This window comes from Pogoniulus pusillus, chromosome 5 (genome assembly GCF_015220805.1).
Source record: "Pogoniulus pusillus isolate bPogPus1 chromosome 5, bPogPus1.pri, whole genome shotgun sequence".
NCBI lineage: Eukaryota > Metazoa > Chordata > Aves > Piciformes > Lybiidae > Pogoniulus > Pogoniulus pusillus.
The window spans coordinates 33,233,740-33,250,212 of record NC_087268.1 but is presented as its reverse complement, the minus strand read 5'-3'; the positions used below and the strand labels follow the sequence as shown (position 1 = coordinate 33,250,212).

Here is a 16,473-nt window from a genome sequence, read left to right as displayed (position 1 = left end):
ATCTGAAATACTACTGTGTGAAAACCCTATGAAGCTATGGGCACCAGACAATATTTCAGGGATATCTGCTTTTATAGCACTTCTTCCAAAACTACCTCTTCATATAGAAAATGTTGACATTCAGTTCCATTTGGCCTAACAGAACAAATGGTTCCAATGACTACTTCAAGTCAAGAAAATCTGATGGGTATAGATGCTGCTTATCAGTTTGGTCTGCCAGTAGCAAAACTAAGAACATCTGCAACGCTTAGCATATCCCACTCAATACTTATCAAAGTCTTTTGACATCTCATTCTTTTCAAGAATAGCAGCTTTGTTGGTGTGCTACCTTCATGAAACATCTTCCTTGATTGGAATTTAAAGGACTGTGTGACTTAGAGAGTAAATCAATTAAAAAATACTACTGTCACTGCAGAATTTACACAAACATTGTGACAGCTGCCTGATTTTTGAAACTATTTATAAACCACAAGTCTCTTTGAAGAATATCAGTATCTTTGCTTATTTTATTATACTCTTCTGATTTCTTTCTCTAGGAATTACTAGATGGTTTAATGTTATCTTTTAGCCCTACAACTACAATTGTTGCTCCCTCTTTGCCCATCAACCCTGTTGTCAACTTTATGTACCTATCTGGGATGCATAATTTAGCTGTGGGCAGGGTCCCTCAGTTAATGGGCTGCCCAGGGAGGTGGTGGAGTCACTGTCCCTGAAGGTGTTCAAGTAGATTATGGATGAGGCACTTGGTGCCATGGTCTAGTTGACTGGATAGGGCTGGGTGCTAGGTTGGACTGGATGATCTTGGAGGTCTCTTCCAACCTGGTTGATTCTATGATTCTAATAGTCTAAGTGGGGCCTGAACAGGTGCCGCATGTGAGATAAGCTCCTGCAGCACCCACTTAAAGAGAAACACTGAACAAAACCAAATAGCAAACACTAATGTGAAAAAGTGACAATGGAGAACGTAAAAATGAACATTCTTGATTAGAAATGTCTTGACGTTGCTCGTACAAGTTGAATATGAAAAGTACAGATCTAGTGATTACTGATTTGCTCCACTAGAGGAACTGATTGCTGTTCTCTGATGTATTGTGAAGGAAACTCAGAAATATTTCATAGTCATTTGCTCACTGACTGCCAGATCTTCTCTCCAACAAGGGACTTTATATTGTTTTAACTCAATCTATATCACAAATATTTTTGCTTTATCTCTTGATACCTAAAATGACAGGAGAAGCCCTGAAGGCCCTCCCAACCAGGTAAACCTTAACCAATAACACAAAACAAATATACAGGAAGATAGTTGGCTGCAAGTCATTACCCTGACAAAATGTAGAATCGCAATCACTCACAGACAGCAAAAGCAGTTTTAAGACTGTGTGAGTGCACAGGACAGAAAAGACTCCTCAGTGCTGCTGTTGATGGGGGACCAGAGAGATGTCCTACTGACTGTTAGGCTAAGCCAGTAACAGAACCACTTGGCTTCCATACCCAAAATGCCATGAGCAAAGCCAGTTTCTGTACTTCTGCAGCATGGCCAATCCACACAGGGAAGATGAATAGATCAAGCGAAACAGAAAAGTAATTTTTATGCAGATAGCATAATATAGATACAGTCTCAGGATTAGGAAAACAAAAATAAGACCATATAAAATGGCTTGCTCTGCTTTTTTTTACATCTGGGCAGAAGGGCTCTGCAGCGGGACCTTGACCGCCTGGACAGATGGGCAGAGGCCAATGGGATGGGGTTCAATAGCTCCAAGTGCAGGGTGCTGCACTTTGGCCACAACAACCCCATGCAGAGATACAGGCTGGGGTCGGAGTGGCTGGAGAGCAGCCAAACAGAGAGGGATCTGGGGGTGCTGATTGATACCCGCCTGAACATGAGCCAGCAGTGTGCCCAGGTGGCCAAGAGAGCCAGTGGCATCCTGGCCTGCATGAGGAATGGTGTGGTCAGCAGGAGCAAGGAGGTCATTCTGCCCCTGTACTCTGCACTGGTCAGACCATACCTCGAGTACTGCGTTCAGTTCTGGGCCTCCCAGTTTAGGAAGGACACTGAGATGCTCGAGCGTGTCCAGAGAAGGGTGACGAGGCTGGTGAGAGGCCTCGAGCACAGCCCTATGAGGAGAGGCTGAGGGAGCTGGGATTGGTTAGCCTGGAGAAGAGGAGGCTCAGGGGTGACCTTATTGCTGTCTACAACTACCTGAAGGGTGGTTGTGGCCAGGAGGAGGTTGCTCTCTTCTCTCAGGTGGCCAGCTCCAGAACAAGAGGACACAGCCTCAGGCTGCACCAGGGGAAATTTCGGCTCGAGGTGAGGAGAAAGTTCTTCACTGAGAAAGTCATTGGACACTGGAATGGGCTGCCCGGGGAGGTGGTGGAGTCGCCGTCCCTGGGGCTGTTCAAGGCAAGGTTGGATGTGGCACTTGGTGCCATGGTCTAGCCTTGGGCACTGTGGTAAAGGGTTGGACTTGATGATCTGTGAGGTCTCTTCCAACCTTGGTGATACTGTGATACTGTGATACTGTGATCTTAAACAAACAAAAAGCAGTCACAAGAGAGTTAATTCTATTCTTATTTTCTGTTTTCTTTCAGAATTCCCTAGTAGAGACTGGTTTGGTTTGTGAAGGGTTTTTGTTTTTTTTCTAAACCACAATATTTCATGTGCAATGATAAAATTATCTTTGATACTCATCTGATTTTAACTTTGGAAAGGAAAGTCTGAGGCAGGGAAATCATCAGAAGGCATTTCCAGTAAAGAATGAGAATTTATACTTCAGTGTGTTCTAACTGATAAGTGTTAGAAGATAAATCATGCTGTATTAGTTACAGCAAAGTGCCAGAGTTACCTCCTTTTACATGTTTCTGATACAGCATAAAATGAGTGTAAATATCCCTGAATGAGAGAATGAACATTCTTGGGAAAAGTCAGTGCATGGAGAATTTTACTCAGCTCTATACACTCTTTGTTTTAAATGGTAATTAAATGCTTAACGTGTTTTTTTTTCCTACACACATTAATGGCTAAGCACTTATCTCCACAGCTGCTTAAAACTGTTCATAAAATGTAGGTAGCCAAAGAAAGATAAACCATAGCTTCTGTCCGCTTCTGAGTAACCCAATAAAATGTAGGCAAGCATTCAAAACTCTAATCAGTTTAAACAGATCCCACACTTCAGTAAGGTTAGAAAGAACAGCCAGTTATTATGAACAAAAGCAAATAAAAAGTGGAAGAGGAAATAAAGTAAGATGTCTTAGGCTAATCTATCTAATGGCAAACGGTCAGGTATTATTTATTGTTGTATGATGTTAGCAATATTGTGCTTTTCTAAAATTCTTCTGTTTGGCAAATACTTGATACTTGACGTTATATAGCTTAAAATAACAGCCTGATGTTCAGCGTAATAATAAAGGCATTATGGGATAAGAGCCATCTGTTGCAATTATAGTCACTTGCTGAAATTTTCTGAGAGGGATGAAAACCCTTAGACTTTGTCAATTACATGCCCTTGATGAAGTATGAGTCATCTTAGAGGGCTTTGGCATAAAGATGCAATTTTCATGGTAACAGACTAATGAGAGAACGTATTGAATGTATTCTAAATATGCCCATCCAAATGGTCATATTGATGAAAAGATTCTCAGACGAGAGAGGAAAATACAGCAATTTAATTCTCTCTTCCGCGTCTGAAATACTGTGGGGTAATATTTCTTGGGTATTTAACAGCTTTTAAGTCAAACACTATTTTCAGCACATTTTCTGGTGAGATCATTAATATGATTATTTGACCAAATGTATGTTAATTAAATCCCACCCCTCAAATCGTAGTGTCTGGAACTTATTCCCACACTATAGTAGGAAATACATTTCCAGATGTTAATAATTAAGGCATTAAAGGGTAAACCCAGCACCCACTTCCTCAGCTGCTGAAGCTCCCACAGCAGTAAACTGGTGTGGTTATGTTGCTGAACAGTGTGGGTGTACTGGAAAAGACCCTTCAGTATTCATGCACTTCTGCAAAACACGGAAGCCAGATCAAGACTTTCCAGTGTAGGCAATGTGTTGGCTGTGGATGGTGCAGGGCAGAATGCATGTGTGCTTCCCACACAAGCAGCTACAGGAGAAGTAAAAAGCAGATGTTGACTAATATAATTTCCTGGAGTACTACAAGAGCTGGGTATGGTGCCCCTCTTCTGGATCAGTCTTTCTAATCGGTCCTTCTCTGACTAAACAACATTCACATAGAGGTAACAGGTAGCACGTTAGTGGGAACTGTGTTTAGCAGAGACATGTTTCAAATCCAAATGTGCTGCACTAGGCTAAAGGAAGGGTGGGGGAAAGATGTTTTTTAATAAAACTGTTTTCTATTCAAAATCCTAAGTACACACTTGAGTGTTAACATTATGAGCAAGAAGAGAAGGGTGACGAAGCTGGTGAAAGGCCTGGAACACAAACCCTATGAGGAGAGGCTGAGGGAGCTGGGGTTGTTTAGCCTGGAGAAGAGGAGGCACAGGGGTGATCTCATTGCTGTCTACAAGTACCTGAGGGGAGGCTGTAGCCAGGTGGGGGTTGGTCTCTTCTCCCAGACAACCAGCAACAGAACAAGGGGACACAGTCTCAAGTTGTGCCAGGGGAGGTATAGACTGGATGTTAGGAGGAAGTTCTTGCCAGAGAGAGTGATTGGCATTGGAATGGGCTGCCCAGGGAGGTGGTGGAGACACCATCCCTGGAGGTGTTCAAGAACAGACTGGCTGAGGCACTCGGTGCCATGGTCTGGTTGACTGGCTAGGGCTGGGTGCTAGGTTGGACTGGATGATCTTGGAGGTCTCTTCCAACCTGGTTGATTCTATGATTCTATGATCTACATTGATACTTTTAAATTCATTCCAAATTACCTTCAAATGCCTTCTGTTTTCTAGGTGTAACAATTCATTCACCTGTCTAGACATCCCTACTGTCAATAAAGTTCCTACACAATCTAAAAGCATGCAAATATTTCGCTACAGACATAAAAGTCAGACAGGTTTGTGATGGAACCCATCAGGAAGAACGTGGAGTACACTGACTGGATGGACATGTTTGCATGAGATCTGGAATTTACTGCAACTTCTATGTGTAGTACTATGTACTACGTACAGGTATTACAGGTTTTTTTCAAATAAGCTAATAAATCTGATGAAGTTTTGGCTTCTAGCATCTCAGCCAAGCATCCATTTCTTTCAGATAGAACATTCTGAGACTGGACTATGCAAATGAAAAATGGCATCAAGAACGCTAGCAAAGAGAGTCAGGATTGCTGCCAGAAATAAATGAAGTGTAAGCTTTCATACAATTCATTTCCCCAAACTATCATTTGAAAAAAAATAATCTAGTTACAAGATGCTAGCATAGTCTGTGGCCTGAAAACTAATGGCTTACAAGAAGAAAGCTGTAACATGATAGCTCTCATTCTATAGTGATTCATTTCTACTTGTTACTGAAAAATAAGATGAAGGTATCAAGGAAAAAATTCAGAGTTCTGAAGCGTTACTAAATCTTTGCTTTGTTTGTTCTTAATCTATAGCTGACTTATTAAATAGATACTAATGGATCATTAAAAAAAGACCATCTAAAAGACGTTTTGAATCTTAATGGTGTTCATCTGCCTGACAAATTAATTCATGTTCTGTTACAAAGAGAATTATCTTTACTTGGGTCTCTAATTAAGCAATTTACAATCCTTGTTCCGGAAAACACTGAGGAAAAGCAAGCAAGGAACACTCTTAAAACCCCCAGCAACATCACATGTGAGACAAGGTAGAACACCAGATGTGTACTTATTTAACAAACAACAACAAAAATAACCCCCACAAACACAGAAGAAATAAGGATTTTGTATTGCTCTTTTAAGCAGTCTTCTGGGTGACCTAAGCAATTTACTCAAAAGATGTTCCCAGTGCAACCACAGGATGATACAACCTTTAGTTTGCACTCCTTTAAACTGGTAGATATAAAGTACATGTGCATGCACAACAAAACACTCTGTAGATGAAAATCTCCACAGGCAAATTGGAAGAGATAAGGAGAGTGATTGAATGTCTACAATATTTACAAAAGCAAGTAATTTACAGGGGGAATTCATGGAATGCTTAAGTGCAATACATTTTTTCTTCATTACTGCCTTTTCAAGTGCCTTTTCTGTTTCATACACATAAAGTTTGGATAGCTGAATGGGAACTTCAAGACTCATTTGTAAGGTTCTGTCAAAAAGACATGATTTTTCGTTTTGTTTTGTTTTACTTGACCTGCAACATTTGCCTGTATTTAAGTTGATTATTAACCTCCTTCTTCCTACTGCGGGTCATTGCCTCCTAGAGCTAACTCTGGTCAGGGTATGTTGCTCATGATGCATCACAGCCTTCCTGGAAAGCAATCTGCATAGTGGGCTGAAGGGAGCATTTCTGAACTGAACTGTTCACATCACTCCCAGAGGCGGTCAGGATGTCAAGCCTGTTACCCAGTATAAAGACTGGAGATGAGGCATAGCAAAGGCAAGAACGTCAGGTTAGCACCCCACTCAACGGGAAAAGAGGGAAAGCTTGGCCTAGAACCAGGCTAGGGGGCTTCACTTCACAGTGAGGTCATTTGACCCTTTCCTACACCTCTTGCACTGCTACTGCAGACACTAAGCAAGTTGAGTTACTTTTTGGAAACCCTGCTGAAGTGTGCATGGCCTGGCCTTGGCAATGCCCTGAGGCATGCAAGTGTTCACTGAAACCAATGACTTACCTGCCTCCTTGTAGATTATACACTATGTGGTTTAAATAAGCAAGAAAATTAAGTGGAGAGAGCTGACATACTCACCTTTTGCCCCTTCACTCCACTGCAGTCACATTTTCCACAACCGGAACAACCCTGAAAATAAAAGAGAAATTGAGGATTAATTGTTTGAACCAAGGGACAGGCAGAACATACTGCAATGGGCCAGGGACGTCAGCACCCTGACAGTAAGGCTGGTCAATATGGAGAATGCTCACTTAAACCAAACATAATACTTTAGTATCTTTATATAGATGCACACTTCTCGTCTCAGTTGCAGTCCAATAAAAGATGCCTTGAAAAAGCCTTCCATAGCTTTTAATTGTAGAAAACTGTTATATCACTTCTAAATCATTGTCTTTTGGGCCACCATTTAAAAAACCCCCTCAGTTTTATAGAATATGTATATATTCTGTATCTACCAATATGAACATCTCAGCTTCAAACAAGTGTATTCTCCTCTAGGATTCCATAGTCACACTTTCAAAGCCCAATAGAATGTTTAATATTTAAATCAAAATCAATCCAGTCATAGAAGTGCCTCATTACTATCAGTTTATGTTAATAAATGGCTTGCATTCTTATATTATCTATAAATATGTCCCATTGCTTGGAGCATAAAAGACAGTTCACGATTTATCTTATACACTTAAGGAGAAAAATACCAGATCCGGGGTTTATATCTTTTCAGAACACAGAACATGTTGTCTATCCCTTTGATGTTTAAAATGAGATCTCCTAATATTGATTTATTGTTTTGTTTTAAATCAGTAATTTCTAATCTTCAGAGAGCAAGAGAATAGACTTAAAATTTCAGTACTGACATAACTACCACAGAAAACTTTATCAATAATTACACCTGGACATACTTTATCAAATCATACCAAACCACAGTCCATCAGAGAGCAAACTGCTTATTAGGTATGGAGACAACTGCAAATGTTTACTGGCTAGGCCATGTCTAGCTCCAGGGTTCTAGTCCTTATAGACAGTCACTTTGTATGACCAAATTATTTCTGTGCACTTATGCGCAGTTGGGCTACTCCCCACTTTTCTTCCTCATAGCGATGAAGCAGCCAGTGAATTACTCAGCAGACTATTGCTTTTACTGTTGTCATGACCCTCAGAAACAAACAAGAATGTTTGTATTGGTGATTACTCCAGTAATGCACAAAGCATCCTTCAGCAGCCGCATTGAGCCACTACCTAGATGAAGTCAGGGACAGCACCTCTCCAGAGCCACCTCTCTGCATGCATGCTGGATATCTCCTCCCACCTGCGAGCTCTGCAGTCTGCTGGGACCTTGGTACTTCTAGGAAATTAAGAGAGAAGGTACCTAATCCATTTTAGATTTGGAAAACCTCCAACAAGGCCAATAAATAAAATCACTCTGGTAATAATACAGTAACATTTTTGCTTGGAAAAAAAACAACCCACAACTTCTTTCAAAGTAAAGCATCAAAGGTCATCCAGTAAAAATGAAGTATCAGCTCCTGAATAATGGGTTGATTTTGCTGAGATCTTTTGATCTTTTCTTCTGTATGTAGAACCACCGAATTTGCTGTTTGAAGACAAATGTTCTCCAAATTCACCAAGCAAAAATAATCACTTTTTTCCCCTTACATGATGACAGCATTTTACCATATGATACTATAAATGCACAGGAAGATGAACATTAACACTGAGTGATTTGCCATTGGAATGGGCTGCCCAGGGAGGTGGTGGAGGCACCGTCCCTGGAGGTGTTCAAGAAAAGCCTGGCTGAGGCACTTAGTGCCATGGTCTAGTTGACTGGCTAGGGCTGGGTGCTAGGTTGGACTGGATGATCTTGGAGGTCTCTTCTAACCTGGTTGATTCTGTGATTAGAATGAGTGTTTATCATAAACTGCAGATAGCAAAGTAGATCTGAAAATTATGCCAACACATCTTGCAACACCAACTCGGTGCCGAACAAGGCGGAAAAGTGCCACCCAGTAAATAATTCACTTTACTCCTCGTGGTACATGGTTATGCCTGGAAAAACATTGGGCCTCCCATTTCAAAACGCGACCCAGTATGACCGTTCCCAGTTTTTCAGAGCTGATGAGATCAGAGCTGGAGGACGCATGCTTGCAGCTCATACTTCCTCCTCCAGCATCATGTAGAATGTTATCAGTTTTATCAACACATCCCTTAAATTCAGAAGAAGTCTGTTTTAATTGCATCTGGGAACATAATTAAAAGACGTAATTGAATCATTACAAACATCTGTTTTCTGGTTAATCCTCACAGATTTCCTTCAGCCTGTTATTTAGCATGCACCATCTTAGAAATTAAGTATGTTGTTATTTATTTTTAAGTGGGCTTTTGTTCTTAAATTTAGCACTGAACAGGAGAACAGATTTTGTTTTTTTCAGGTCTCTTTCTCTGCTCCCCAAAATGACACCATTATATTTATTTTTTCCTGTTCCTTAAACCTCAGATTAGAATAACCAAAGCTGTGGAAGGCAAGAAGGTACAGAGCACCTGGGAGCACAGCTACGTAAGATCCTATCTGCAGGCAAACGCAGCAGCCTGATATGCCCAAACAAGCCACTACAAAACTCTGCCTCTATTTTACAGAAGCATTGTCTTCTACTGCCCCTGTCTGTAGCCTTTGCTGGTGGACAGAAGGTTGGCCTGCAATGATAGAATTATCCTCAGCTACTAAAATGTACTTTGGAGTCTGAAGGATGTCATAACATTCTGCACATAGTAGAGGGAAGTATGAGGTTCTTTCTCTTGGTTCTCTGAGGAGATGAGAGGGTCAGACTGGAATCAGCTTAGGGATCAAAGGCCAATTTAAGGAAGCCAAAGAGACTTCTAACTAATGAGGTGAGAAACAGAGAGAGAGAGAGAGATGGTTACAGTAATCAGGGTCTGGGTTCACTGAACTCAGCATAGGTGCAAACACCTCTACTAGTGAGTAGTCCCTCTTTATTCAGTGGCAAGAAAAAAGAACTTCTGGTCTGGGACTCATCTCACCTATTTTGGATGTCTATTTTCAATGAAAATGAAACACACTTTGGAGAACTAAGCAACAGAGACTGAAGTAAGCAGAAAAGACTAAAGGCTGTTCACGGAAACAAGGGGGGAAATGGAAAGAAAAGTGCATATGGAAGGCTAAAAGTTACAGAATTTGACCCAGCATAACAAAAGCTCTTAATGTCTTGGAAAGCATTAAAAATTCAGCTGAGTATCTTCTCAACTGTGAACACAGAGGTCTGCATTTCTGGTACTCATATAGGAATGACTTAGAAATCTTACACTTTCAGGTCATAAGTGGGAAACTTCACCCTAAAGTAATAAAGATATTCATGACAAGGTAACTTGATACCATGCATCTAAGCTTCTATGATTTTAAATCAGTCTCATGGTACAAAGAACCCAGTTCATGATTTTCCAACACACCTGACTAAAGATTATGAGACAAATGAAGAAAAAAAAGGTTTTTTTCTATCTCCCAGACATCCTCTTTGAAACAGTTCCTTCCCCCGGAACCATATGGAGCTTGGAGCAATTACTGCTGTCCTCCAAGTGCCAAGAAAATGAAGGAATGGTGCTGGTCAGGAAGCATCACTGGCAGAGGATGACAAAAAAGGCAGGCTCTTTACCCCTTGTCTAGAAGCCAATCACAGAACTAATCCAAAGAATAGGGCCAGGTGCACTGTGATACCTCACCTAGTTTGTATGGTAGGCTAGCAGTTTTCTAACAGCCAGAGCTCACTTGCACCACAGGCCAGTGTCTCATATAATATTTGAAGCCATTAATCTTATTTTACTCCTCCCACAAAGCATCAGCCAGCCCAGAAGCAGCTCATTTTAGCAATACAAATTGCTTCATTTTTTGACAAGCATTTCCGTTCTGCTTCATTCTCCCAGACTGTCTGCAACTGATAAGCTTAGTGAATCACTCTAGCAAATCACTATTAAACTATAAAAAGATTACATCCCTTCAGGATTATGCATATGAATGTACTACATGCATGCTGAGCATTTGACTGATTCACTTACTATCATATTAACATGTAATTCTAAAAAGCACTGCTAATGAATGGGAAGTTCCAATCTAAACCTCTAACTTCCATCACCCACGAACCAAATCTTACAAGTACTAAAGCCCTGTGATAGAGTCGAGAAGGCTGCTGAAAGTTCCTGCAGCAGATAGAAGAAACTCTGCTCTGCAAGGCAGCCTGTAAGACATCTGGCAGATCATAACTACAGACTTTTGCTGCGTTTTGCCCTGTTTTAACATGTCCAGCTACTTTCCTGGCATTTCAGAACTACTGCTTGGAACTCACACAGGAACAAATCAGCCAGCCAGATGAGCAGTCTAGGTCCAATACTGCCGTATTTGGACATGCATCATTTCTGGAGGCTACAGAGATCTCAAAAAAAAATACAAAGGCCAAGTTAGTTCTTGGCCCACTCCCCAGCTGAACTGCATTTTTCAAGACAAAATGTAGTTCTCTTTCCCACATCAGCTCAGATGCTGCTTGCTGAGTTTCGGCTGTTGAGCTGCCTACCAGCTTAGACTAACAGCACAGGTATCAATCAAGTTCAACTATTACCCTGTAAAGAACATTCTCTAAGGTAGAAATTTAGTAACATTCTCATTGTTTACTTAACTCTGTTGGTGCTAAAAACTGCATTCCAGGGAATGTTGTCGCTTCTACACAAAGTACAATGTCTTTCAAATGACTGAAAATCCTGTGAGCAGGTGACTGGTGAGGCTAGCACAGATAGGAAAATTCTCTGACTGTTGACTGTGTTTCTGATTCACAGGTGATATGCTTCAAAAAGTTAAAATAATCACACTTATCTCATGATTCATTCATGACAAAGTGACATTTTCTGCTTAGACATGACAAACTGATTATATTCTCTAACAAAACAGCCTAGATTTCCCACTCTGCATTGCTTTAGTTACACGTTTGAGCTGAATTCCAATACATTTCAGGTTGAAACATCAAGAATGGTAATGCCAGTGGGACTGTTGTTTGACAGTGAGAGCTTTAAGTCTGAATCTCCTTCTTCCACAAAATCCACCCCCTTCCACCCTTACAGTAACCTAGTCTCAAAGTGAAAGGCCAAGACTTACCCCTGGCACTGCACTTCTTCCTAAGCACATGTATGTACAAATCATGTAGCTGACAATCTGAATCAATAAAGTCTTCAGTTTCACATCCCACCAAATACAGGAATAGGGAGGTGATACCAACTGCAGGGCACTTATCTCACATTCCTCTCATACTTTCTTCTCTCTTCAGAACTTCAAAATAGCTCCCAAGCTGTATTACTATTCTTTTCTTTACCCTTTAGCTATAACTGTATTGAATTAGACAAACTGCTCTCTTTTATATAAGCACCATTAGGGGAAACCACTGTTGTATTTCAGTTAACTTCAATATTTTTCTTAACTGAATTTGCAGTCAATTAGTAACTTTAAAACAAAACAAGTTAAAAATTCTGATCTATCCTTAGCTAAAGCGCAGAGGATACCCAAAGAATCCAGACTGTCTTAGCAAGTTAGCAAAATGCAGTTATTTGTCTTTCTACTATTAGATTTACTTTAGATTATGGAAACAGATGGCTCCACTTGGACAGTGTAAAATCTTCTTTTATTCTTAAACAAACATGCCAGGATGAAAAGCTTCTATATCTATATCTAACCATACTGCTTTTAAACAAAAGGATAAAAAATGTGATTTGCAAGGAAAAAAAAACCCAAATAACAGACTTAAACGCTTCTAGTTTTGTTTAGCCATCAGGAACAAGGTATAGATTAGTATTAACATAGGCATTAGCTACAAGCATGTTTTGTAAATGTTATTTTTGAAAGGTTAAGTTACATATAGGTATACTGGCTGACAGGAGCTCTGTGTGGGGAAATTAAATCTGTCCTGCCTCAATTAGGGTTTTAAAACATATCTGTAAAAACGCTGGTGAAACAAACTGATGGTTCAGCTTAAGTCAGTTGCTCTGGAGAAGAAGAGGCTCAGGGGTGACCTCATTGCTGTCTACAACTACCTGAAGGGAGGCTGTAGCCAGGTGGGGAGTTGGTTTCTTCTCCCAGGCAACCAGCTATAGAACAAGGGGACACAGTCTCAAGTTGTGCCAGGGGAGGTATAGGCTGGATGTTAGGAAGAAGTTCTTGCCAGAGAGAGTGATTGGCATTGGAATGGGCTGCCCAGGGAGGTGGTGGAGTCACTGTCCCTGGAGGTGTTCAAGAAAAGCCTGGCTGAGGCACTCAGTGCCATGGTCTGGTTGATTGGACAGGGCTGGGTGCTAGTTTGGACTGGATGATCTTAGAGGTCTCTTCCAACCTGGTTGATTCTATGGTTCTTCTTTGCCATTACTTAAAAGAAAACAAACCAACCACAAGACCTCAAAGGCACTCTCCTAAACACAGCTTTGCACTGTTGGAGCCAGAGTTAGGCTTGTTCTACCATCTTCTGCCTCACAGGGTCTGAGCTCACTGCTCCTAGACAAGGAAACCTGCTGTGCTCTGGGAGCATTTTAAAGGCAAATCTGACCCACTCTCTCCCACTGAAATGATGTAATTTCACATGGCACACTGAAATCTTATTAGATCAGAGATGGGAAAGTGAGTATCTTCCTTTCTTAATGACAGTCCAAAGCACTGGAGCATAAAGGCTCCACTTGCTCTCATCCTGCCTCCACAAGCACTGAGTAGCTGGGCATGAAACTGCGCTACAGAAGCCTGACAGCAGATCTCTCAAGCACTGCCTAGTACAGAGGTACCCATATGCAAGCTAAAGACTGGATTCAAAGCTCCTCATTGAACTGAACGTGGGATTCTCTGAAATTCAAGGGAGTAGCCATCAAGAAAAAGAAACTCCTTTCTGAGTCCAAGTTTTTATTTCCCTATCTCATAGCAAATGGAGAAAATTCAGAAAAGCTGAATTGTACTATTGGAACATTCCTGGGAAAAAAAAAAACCCTCTGATTTTTTTTTTTCTCTCAACAATTTTATTATTCTTCATATTTTATCTTTGTCTTAGTATTTTATCTTTGACTATTTTGTCCACAGACTATAGTTTCAATATTTATTTTGGCAATTCTCAAATCAAATAGTTCGTCAAAAATTGCTGACAAATCCACTCACTTCCAGTCACAGCACACCAGGTAATAAATTTTAAAGGTTACACTCTGTCTTCCTTAGTGTTTGAACTGGAATTTAAACCTGATTTGGAATTCTGTTCAAATTGAAATTTGAACCAATGGTACATAGAGAGGTTTATCATCACTACAACACTACCAGTTTAACTGCGATGCCTAAACAAAAAAGTCACTTCAAATTGAATAAAGCACTAAGTCTAGATTGAACCAATTAAGACTTTTTATGAGAGGTAGTATTAATTGGCAATTACAATGGAAACCTTGGTGCAAGAACTCGCACAAGAACTGCAGGAAGCTGCAAAGCAAGCTGAGCAGACAAGCTTCAGCAGGGCTGCCATCTTCTTGATGATCAGAAATGAAAAGAGTGACTTAGAATCATAGAATCAGTCAGGGTTAGAAGGGACCACAAGGATCAGCCAGCTCCAACCCCCCTGCCGTGGGCAGGGACACCATACCCTAGATCAGGCTGGCCAGAGCCTCACCCAGCCTGGCCTTAAACACCTCCAGCCATGGGGCTTCAACCACCTCCCTGGGCAACCCATTCCAGGCTCTCACCACTCTCGTGGTGAAGAACTTCTTCCTCATCTCCAGTCTGAATCTCTCCACCTCCAGCTTTGCTCCATTCCCCTTAGTCCTGCCTTAGTGCATTGTGTCTCACCCTTGGTCACTCCTGCAGCCTCTGCTGGCACAGGGGTGATTGCTGTTAGCAATGCCTGTGCTAAGTGGCTAGCTTTGGTAAAAATGCCTGAAGAGTGTGAAGTCTGTCCCTTACAGGAGTTGATGGAAAGCTGATTTGAACTTCAATCCTCAGAATGGTTTAGGAAAAGGAACATTGCCATGCCCTCATTTTCAGGACTAAAAACAGAGCACAGAAACTGAGGCCAGCTCTCATTTAATTTGTAAACAATTTCAGATGTCTACAGATAGATAAATGATAGACAAAAGGGAACACTTTATGATTTTACAATGTCAGCAAGCTCCAGTCTTTCCTCCTTCCTGCCTCAAAAAAAAAAGAGTTGGCAGCTTATCTCCCCCCCTGCCCCCAAAAATCATGGGTAGACGTCAACTATGACTGTTAAGGGAATTCCCTGAACCAAAGGACAGCTTATTCATTTTACAGCTTTCACCTTCTAGGTCACCAAACTAAGTTCAGCTCTAGTCAGCAATCACTGGAAGTTCCTGTTAGGTGGTAGCCAGGTGGGAGTTGGTCTCTTCTCCCAGGCAACCAGCAACAGAACAAGGGGACACAGCCTCAAGTTGTGCCAGGGTAGGTATAGGCTGGATATCAGGAAGAAGTTCTTGCCAGAGAGAGTGATTGGCATTGGAATGGGCTGCCCAGGGAGGTGGTGGAGGCACCGTCCCTGGAGGTCTTCAAGCAAAGCCTGGCTGAGGCACTCAGTGCCATGGTCTAGTTGATTGGTTAGGGCTGGGTGCTAGGTTGGACTCGATGATCTTGGAGGTCTCTTCCAACCTGGTTGATTCTATGATTCTATGATTCTATGATTCCATTTTCTGTAGCTCCAGTACTCACAATGCAAAGACAAACAGTGGCATTCAAGATATCCTGTAGGATGCCACTTGCCTCCAGCTGCCAGGCCAAGTGGGAAAATGTCTCCCCTAGGTCTCAGGTCATATCTGCCAGGCCTATGTAAATATCTCAAATGGCACCAAATGCCTACATTTCAGCAACAGAACTAAGGTCAACCCAATAATCTCCAAAGTCTCATTAAACCTTGCATGGGTAAGAAGAATGAAAATACTCATTCTCCTGAATACCTCCTCTAGCTGCAGGCTGATGTATGTAAGTAGGACAGAAGGAAGCAGAAGTGGTCTCTGTCACTGCAGAGCTGTTCTTCTGACAAATCATTGATGGATAGCTTTAGATCAGGTGAAAAAAGCTCCTGTAAAAACTTACACAGTGGTACTTCAAGTGTACTAGTGCCTCAGTACCTCAACTAAGTAACCCTGTTTTACTGAGAGAATCTTCAAGTCCCAAATTAACATATTGGTAATATTTGAAAAGAAACATAAATCAGCATTTGAACTCTCACTACTGTGCACAATGACATTTTACTCATTATAATTCAGCTCTGGGCTTTATTTAAAAGCTTTGTACAACCCTCAGGATATCAACTGATTTTAAGAAACCCTCTATAGAACACAATCAGAAGAAAAGCCATTATGCATCTTGGGACACAGGGGGACATGGTGGTTTGTGGCAGCATTTTTTTCTGTTTGGCAGTGCTGGGGGGAGGGTTGTTTTCTTGTTGTTGCTTTTAGCATTACTAGAATCCTACAGGATGTTCATACAAAAACTGCAGACAAACCACAGATTCTTATCAGAGGTCCTAAGCATTCTTTAGCCACTCAAGGGCATATTAATTAATTTTAAAATGCTTCACGTTCATTATTTTAGAAAATATTCTGCAAATGAGCATCATCTGGAAGCACTTAATAAAAATATGTTTAAAAAAAAAGTTACATCTTCTTAGTCAGAAGAACACCAGATTGATAGA

At 41.1% G+C, this 16,473-nt stretch overlaps 1 protein-coding gene across 1 annotated transcript in view; it reads right to left on the bottom strand.

Moving 5' to 3' along the window:
* The window catches only part of COL4A1 (collagen type IV alpha 1 chain), a 149,164-nt gene that overhangs the window by 74,276 nt on the left and 58,415 nt on the right, over positions 1-16,473 (bottom strand). Inside the window, exon 2 of the mRNA XM_064143765.1 lies at positions 6,842-6,892. Within this exon, the coding sequence (XP_063999835.1) occupies positions 6,842-6,892 (51 nt within the window). The remainder of the gene's footprint in view (positions 1-6,841; positions 6,893-16,473) is intronic.